The following is an 8,519-nucleotide window of genomic DNA, read 5'->3' as shown; positions in this document are numbered from 1 at the left end:
GTTGGGGATTTGGATTTCATATCCATTCCAATCACATCTTTGGTTTGTTGGATTGTTTGGATTTGAAATCCTAAGATTTAATTGAAATCATACAAACATAGGATTTAAAATCCTTAGGGAGTGCTTGGGATCTCACGACATTTCGTAGGATTGTATGTAATAAGGTTCTAATAATAATCGATTAATAAAAATGTTATTCAATTATTTTTCTAAATTATTTATAAATGATGGAATCCAATTCCATTTCCAAATCCTACGAACCAAACACATGCAATGATTTCAAATCCTTCAAAGAGATCCAAATCCCATCAAAACAACCCTGCAAACCAAAAGGAGTCCGAGGGGAAATGGATAATGATATTCAATGATTCTCAAAGGTTATAAAGAGATCTTTTTATAGACCGAGTCTACTAAAAGTTATGGCATTTTTATTAATTCGGAGTCTCTTTCTATCTCGTTTTCTTTTCTTCTATTGATCCGTATATGAAAGAATCCGCTAACTCTTGAATCTGTTCCGTATCAACTCACACCTCATCAATTTGATTGCAACTAAACTCGAAAAAACAAATGGTTGACGTCTATCTGGTTTGGAACGATACGTTGAGATGGGAACTTTAAAAGTTTGTTCCCTATGTGCTTTGCAACCTCTAGATACAAAGCATACAATTTATCAAAATCAGTATCACCATCATCCTTCGTTTCACAATCCATCACCTTTTCGGTCGTCTTGTTTTTGATCACTTGTAATGCTCTCAGTACATAAAGATTACAGTCGACCAAAGTCTCCTCCAAAGCTTCATCCTTTAAACTCCAACTGCCCGTATTCCAATTCAATTGGTAGAGGGAAAGAAATCTTTGTCCATAAATAGCTACGAACTCTATTGCAGCAAGAATGAATTCGTATTCCGCATTAGACATGTAGTACGGAAAGCTTATTCTTGTCCAACCCAGCTTTGCTCCATTGTAGCCCTGTCAATACAAGTTCTAATATAACAAACCATGCCGTATGCTATATGCTGTATAGATGAATGATTATTAAGGTGTTCCTCAATTTTTTATTGTTCCTACTGACCCTCTCTATCTCTCTCTTTCTATATATATATATATATAAATAAAGAGAGAGAGAGAGGGGGGGGGGTTTTCAAATAAGAACAATAACCAAATAAAATAAAGGCACATTAAAATGGTCAAATCACGTGCAAAATCACATGTGATTTCACACTAATGATTGATGCAAAGGTGTGCGGGCGGCGTCACGTTAATCACATGTGATATTACACATGATTTTAGTGTAAAATCACATGTGATTCAACCGTTATAGGACGAAACACTTATTTGTAACATTTGTATATATGACAATTGTTTTGATCTATCCAGACATTTGTAACATTTGTAAAGTAATCTATTAAGACACTTATGGGTCGTTTACCAAATGCTTAAGTTCTTACGGGTAACATTCTCGACCATCAACATGGATTGCGATAAGTGCTTACCGAGTAAAAGTCTTGGTCCTTGCTATGCCTCTTACCGAATAAGATTCTCTCTAGTGACACCCGGTAAGAATTTGGTAAGCAAACCCGAATATGTTGTATTGTATGTTTAAATAAGACTTACCATTTCAACTGCAGATTTTATTGCAAATGAATGTGGTTCATCGATACGAAGCAAGCGATGAGCATACGGTCCGGCACAAGCGCACCCTCCCCTAGCTTGGATGCCAAAGAGGTCATTCATAAGCTTGGCAACAAAAGCACCACTAAGAGGCTTGTCTCTTGTCTCTCTGGCTGCATTAGCTGAAGAGTATGTAGTTGTATACACAAGGAAGGATAAAATTGCTTGTCTTTCTACAACACTATTTGTATCTGTATTTCCCAACACCCATATCTTTGGATTCTTCACAAGTCTCTTTATTGCCCTTTCAATGTAGTCTACCTCTTTCTTGCCAATAACTTCACAACCGATATATTCTTTTACCTGAAACGCTAAAGCTGCTTTCACTCGTTGGATAATAGACGGTGTTCCCGCGTCTTCCCTTTCTTCAATGTCATCAACATATAACGTGTCCTAGAGTTCATAACGACGTAACAAATTGGTTAAATATAGGATACAATACAAGCCATCTTATTTTTTTCTGTCTTATTGAAAAACTCCGTTTGGTTGGCCATCAACTAGCTTATAAACTAGTTTTTTGAAAAATTATTTCAATAAGCTCTAGGAGAATATTTTAACTTTTTCCGTTAATACCCTTTATATTTTTCCAATAAATTTCAACATGTTCTTTTAAATGGTTTCATAATCTTTTACTAATCTTTACCAATCATGACTAGTTTATAAGTTGTACCTTTTCATGGAAGCAATTGACAAAGTTAACAGTGCCACCTCCACATGTTGAAGGGGGAGAATCTTTTAGCTGGTATAAGGCTTTGTTCATCAGAAGAATCCCTGGTGATCCTGGGCCTCCAAGAAACTTGTGTGGACTTAAAGTTATGGCATCATAGCCATCACTGGCACCTGATCTCATATCAATCTCTACATATGGACCGCTTTGGTTCATTCGTGATTACAAGTATATATCAGTCTCATGTCTATGATCAGTTATTATTGCTATAAATGGAAATATAAAACACTATAAAAGAAATCTGTTAAACATGTCTAAATATCTTAATAAATTACGTTACAAGACTTAAAGTTTATAGGACCAAATTGTGCGTCTTATATAAAAGTATTGTCATATGTTTATAAGGATCTTTTGAGCATTCTAACAAGTTATTTAAGACATTTTAAAATAAAATTACCTATTATCTTTTTATAAGACATTTTAGAAGGAAAAGAAAGTGTTATATAAACGTATCTTTTGATAGGACACTTGTTTTTATGAGGCACATTTTTAAATGATGTTATAACAAAATACTAATAAAACGTTTTATTTCAAAAGATATCTTAAAGAACTTGTTAAGTCGTCCAAAAACGTTCTATCAATTTATGGTAACACCTTTATATAAGACGCACCATGTATTGTTTTGGTCTTTTATATAAACTTAACTTAAGCTTAAGTCGTATATAATAATCTATTATGATAGTTATACATATTTGACGTCCAGTTACGAGAATTTTGTTGTAGTGAAAGACGTACCTTGCTGCAAAATCAAAACATGCGAAAGCACCGAAATGGTGAAGCAAGCGAGAAAGAGAACGGGTATCGGAGCAAATTCCGGTGACGTTACTACAAGCAGAGAAAGAACCCAGCATCAGGCGGCCAGTGGCTTGATAAAACTCCAATTGGCACCTCAAATCATGCATGTCGATCAATCCTTCATCATCCAAACCGATCTCTATTACTTCTGCTAGGGTTTGCTTCCAGGAGAGGAAGTTGGAATGGTGTTCATAAGGACCAACAAAAACCACCCATCTTTCTTGAATTCCAACACAGGAGTTTATAACTTTCTCTCTTAAATTCGATGGAATCGCGATTCCCATGACTTCTTGGAGTTGTTTAATGGCTGCCGTGGTGCCTGAACCGCAGAAAAGGAGCGCATCATCTTGTGTTCCGCCTAAGCATTTCTTGACAAAGTCGGTTGCTTCGTGAAGCATTTTCGTGGTCCGGTTGCCGACATAGCTATCGCTTGTGTGAGTGTTGCCTGAATACCGATAACCAAAATCAGAAAACTAGTAAAGCTGACCGACGTCCTTAGCTAAACTTTCGCTACAATAAAATGGGTCTTTTAGAACTTACATGCATCCTAATAGAATGCTAAACGAGACTTTAGGTTTATAGGATAAAAAATCGACATCCTATCTAAAGACGTCACAATGAGTTCTTTGAACGAAGTTAGACTAAACAAGGACAATCTAATAAGACACAAAAGGTAAGTCGGATGATTAGTGTTTTTACAAGGCACTTTTTGAAAGTGACTTATCTATATTATATTATAAAGCATTTGATAAAAAACTCTTAAAAACCATTCTTTATGCATGAAGTATTGTATTTTAATTAATGCACATTACTTAAAATTTATAATTACAAGTAAATTGTGTGTAAATACAACTTATTAAAGCTCCATTTTTGAATTCGTATAACTAACTACAAATAAACATAATCAAATATAAGATAAAAATCTCATTTTAAATATCAAAAATCTAAAATATAGTTAGGATAATCATTGAGTTCTAACAAAATCATTATTTTTATAAAAGCCAAAAACAAATTACTTTGCTATTAGATCTAAATTAAATTATAATAAAAAATTGAATTTAAGGAAATTGTACAAAAAAACGAGAACTTTTAAATAGTTAATTTTATATTAATATTGATTTATTTTTTTCAAATTTTTATGACATCTTCAAATTTATTTTTATTTAAAAGTAAAAATATTATATTTATCGAAACCACATAAACCATATTATCAATAAAGACAAAAAAATAAAATAAAGATGTATCTCCCTACATTACGCGAGTACCCTTCTAGCATATAAAAATGTTAATAGGAAGATTTAGTTTTTGTATCATGTTAGATTGTATAACTTAATAGATAAAACATGTTACATCCCCTAACTTTGTCATAACAACTTGTTTTAAAACCTTTTGCTAGCTAGGATGCACGTTTAAGGCCCAGTAAATCCTCTATTAAGACGTTGGAGATGTTTCAATGTCCTAAAAGACCAACTTTGTTGTAGTGTCCCTCTGACAACGTTCTAATTACAATACAAACAAAAGTAACGTTACCATAGAAGGGAAGAACAGTCTGAATGATGTAATCTTCGATGTATTGAAGACAGCGACCTGTCGCCGTATGATCTGCATACGTGAGCTTACGTCTTCCAAATGGCGTTGAAATCTCAGCCATCCCACCTATTATTTGTGACCGTAGCCACCGTAGTTTAGCATCAACAGTCGAACCAATCTCGGCTACATCTTTTTCATGACCGATCACATCGGCAAGCAGCATGCCGCATTCACTAACGTTGTTGCTCATGTTTCTGACCTTCGTCTGTTGGGTTAATAGCATCGGCGACATTGATTACAATTTAAATGATGAAAGAAAGAAAGATGAGTTATAAGACTATTTAAAGAAATCTTGAAAGAGATTTTGGTGGGTGAATAATGAATCTGTGGTAAGCGAGGGTCAAGTAATAATAAAGCTGTGGTACATGAAGCAGATGTGGGTCAAATGGTTTAGAGGGTGGATAAACTATGAGCGTTGACCTGCACCTCTTGAAATTGGAACATAGATTTAAAAAAGTTCGATTATACATTATTTTTCCATTAAATAATTATTGTAATATAAAAATCAATATCTATATTTATATATATATATATATATATATATATATATATATATAGAAGTAAGATCAAATGTTAACCAAAATTTTTGTGTTAATTTTACAAACCATTTCAACCAATCACAATCCATGTTTCTTTTAGATTTTTATCTAGTTTATAATTTAATGCCAAGGGTAGTTGAGTAATTTCATTTTTTATGTAACTCTCATATCATTAATTAGGAGTTATAAAATCATAAAATCCCAAAAAATGTGCATTTTTAATATTGATATTTTTATTTTTATTTTTTCAATATTGATCTTCCATTTTTATTGTTCTATGGGTTTGTGATTCGTGGAGGAAACACGGTAGTAAAATATTCGATATCGTTCAAACTATTATGAATAAACGCATTGAAAAAGAACTCGACAACATTGAGAAGATTAAAATGGTTTATGGTGACAATCGAGTTCGGGAAGTGAAGAAAATAACCAAAGCGAATGTCTTGGTAATGGATTAATATTTTGTTGTACTCGTTTTAATCGAAATTATGTTTATTATGATGTGTTATGTTTTTTGTAGTTCATGTTGTGTGGTAGTTTTTTTTAATTATTAATATGTACCTAATTCACATGTTCAAATGGAATTCCATGCACGACCCATTTTCATATGGTCATATAACTGACTTTTATGAATCATGAACAATTGTGTTAATGTTAATGCTCTCATTTGAGTATATATAACACTTCATGAACGAATTTTTGTGTCATATGAACACAAGTGTCATTTTTGAAGTTTGATCTCAAATCTTTATATTTGTGTAAGTGTTTGCACCTGGTGTTCATATATGTCAATTTGTGTAAGTGATTGACCTGGGGTTCATATGATGGGGGTTATGTGTTCATATATTTTCTACGATATTCTCTTCCTATGTGGCTTCATCATGTTCAGAGTTATATACGTTCATGTAATGACCCCAATCATATGAGAGCCATGATGTATTCATTAGTGTTCTCGTATATTCTATGTGAAAGGCTGAAAGCTATGAACTAAGATTAGTTAATAAGTTACATATATGTTCATATGTATTCATAAGTGTTCCCGTATGTTCATATGTGAAAGTCACGAACTAAGATTAGTTGATAAGTTACATATATGTTCATATGTATTCATAAGTGTACAATACAATGTTCATAATTCAACACGGATGATTCTACAAACTATAAAAGGAAGGAACAGTTACCGATTTATAACCAATGTAAAAAAAATACATTGGACATCTCTTCTAAAAATACCTTTGTTCCCCTATGTTTTGATATCCTTAATTTTCAATTAATTACAAATATGCCACAATTGATCTCATCTATAGATTTTAAGAATCAAAAGCTTAGATTGGTTTATAAAGTTAACTCAAATTATTGTGTTAACAAAACAACTTGCACACACACACACACACACACACACACACATATATATATATATATATATATGAGGTTTACTTTGCAAACCACGTTATTTATACAAACCGTACAAACCTCATTCAACCAATCATAATATTTCATTTTGTTCATTTTTTTTGTAATTATGAGAGGTTGATTAATCATTTTTATTATGAAGGGTGTTAATCATGAATATTATCATCTTCATTATATTAATTTTAAAGAAATATATGAAACAATTTCATAAAATTAAACAATTTCATGAAAAAAAATTATAAGATTAAACAATGAAATCGACGGATGAAGGTAGTTTGCACAGTTTGTACAAATATGTGTGGTTTGCATTTGATCACTCATCTCTCTCTATATGTATGTGTGTATATGTGTGTGTATATATATATATATATATATATGTGTGTGTGTGTGTGTTTTTGTATGTGTTTTTTTTTTCTATTTTCTTCTTTATTTTTAGTTTTATATATATAATGTTCAATTTGAAAAAAATATAGTCAAAGTAATACTTTTCATCATAACTACCGTTGACATTAAGTTTTGGGCGGTCATGAAATTATTTGATACGAAGCATATCCCAAAGTTAACTAATTTTCTCAAGGATTAAATTAAAAAAGGGAAAACCAAAATAAATAAAAAAACCAAAATTAAAAAACAAATCATAATTTTTATTCTGCTATCTTTCAGCAACTGAACGGGAAGTGGTTTAGTAAAGGACTTTAAAATCGACTTCTAGCCCAGATCCTGACTGAGAGGTGTGAGAGAAAGACAAGTAAGCCTTATCATGTCCCTTCTAAATAAGAGTGTGACTAACTCTCTTAGCCCTCAGCGAGGGCCTCTGCTTGACCCTCAACCGTTTGGCTCATTCTCGTTCCTCACCCTTAGCTAGGAGTTGCATGTCTTGTTTTGCAAAAACAACATCGTTTTTTAAGAAAATATAAGATCTATAATTATTTCTGATATATAAGTCTCAGTAATTATAATGGTATCTATCTTATTGAAAATTTTATATGATTTTGCTCCTTAACTTTTCACTTCAAGAAAAAATTTAGTTAGTGATCAGAATTTTAATGACTATTTATTTTTTGGTCATTAACTGTGACGTTAGTGATGATAATAAAGTTCGTCACTAAAATTTGGTCATTAATATGAATTTTGTGACAAAATACCAAAATTTGGTTACTAAGTGGTCACTAATTCTCATGACAAAAAAAAAAAAAGATTTTTCATATAAAAAAAAAAAAGATTTTTCACTAATAAGGGATTGTTTGTCCCTAAATTCACTAATCAATCTTCATTATGCTTCACAAACATGGCAGATTAAGATATTGCATTCAAGAACATCAAGAACATTCATATGAGAGTTGAGAGGAAAAGTCAAACATCAAAGCTCTGGTCAAACTCTATATTACGTATTGAATTTTTACAAATGAGCTCTCCTTCCTCTAATTACAAAGACAAACCATATTTATATGGTCAAACCTACTAAACATAGTCAAAGTCAAACTCCTATAAGAAAAGTCAAACACGCTGACTTTTACAATTATAGACTATATTTAACTTTCAAGAYSAATACAATTAATACTGATTTTCAGTCCTAACATTCTCCCCCTTTGTATTCAGACTTGAAAGAAATTCTACGCTTTGAGTCCTTGTTTGAACTTTGAAACATTAAGCATAAAATGTCATCTTCAAAAGAAATCTTCAAGTAATCAACTGTTGAGAAAGATCTTCTAGCATTCTCCCCCTCGAATGTAGAATCACGGTGATCTTCTCTTTTGACAATGTAGAACAGATTCAAAAATAAT

General features: G+C 32.0%; 1 protein-coding gene across 1 annotated transcript; it reads right to left on the bottom strand.

Annotated features, from left to right (window-relative positions):
* Positions 1-510: 510 nt before the first annotated feature.
* Positions 511-5,015, bottom strand: LOC112512903 (probable cysteine desulfurase). The gene is made up of 5 exons (XM_025119031.1): positions 4,724-5,015; positions 3,134-3,638; positions 2,342-2,543; positions 1,615-2,064; positions 511-969 (listed from the first exon to the last, which is right to left on the bottom strand). Exons 1-5 carry the CDS (start codon positions 5,013-5,015, stop codon positions 550-552), a joined length of 1,869 nt encoding a protein of 622 aa, XP_024974799.1. The 3' UTR covers positions 511-549.
* Positions 5,016-8,519: the final 3,504 nt, after the last annotated feature.

Source organism: Cynara cardunculus (genome assembly GCF_001531365.2).
Source record: "Cynara cardunculus var. scolymus isolate 2C chromosome LG 5, CcrdV1, whole genome shotgun sequence".
Lineage (NCBI taxonomy): Eukaryota > Viridiplantae > Streptophyta > Magnoliopsida > Asterales > Asteraceae > Cynara > Cynara cardunculus.
The sequence above is the reverse complement of the archived record's forward strand: the minus strand, read 5'-3'. Positions and strand labels throughout refer to the sequence as shown.

Excerpts from the sequence above, each read along its gene's own strand:
- LOC112512903 (XM_025119031.1), bottom strand. The coding sequence starts at position 5,015 with ATGTCGCCGATGCTATTAACCCAACAGACGAAGGTCAGAAACATGAGC. Across the intron at positions 2,544-3,133 it reads TGTTTTGATTTTGCAGCAAG|CGGTCCATATGTAGAGATTG; the intron begins GTACGTCTTTCA and ends AATGAACCAAAG. Across the intron at positions 970-1,614 it reads TAAAATCTGCAGTTGAAATG|GGCTACAATGGAGCAAAGCT; the intron begins GTAAGTCTTATT and ends TTGTATTGACAG.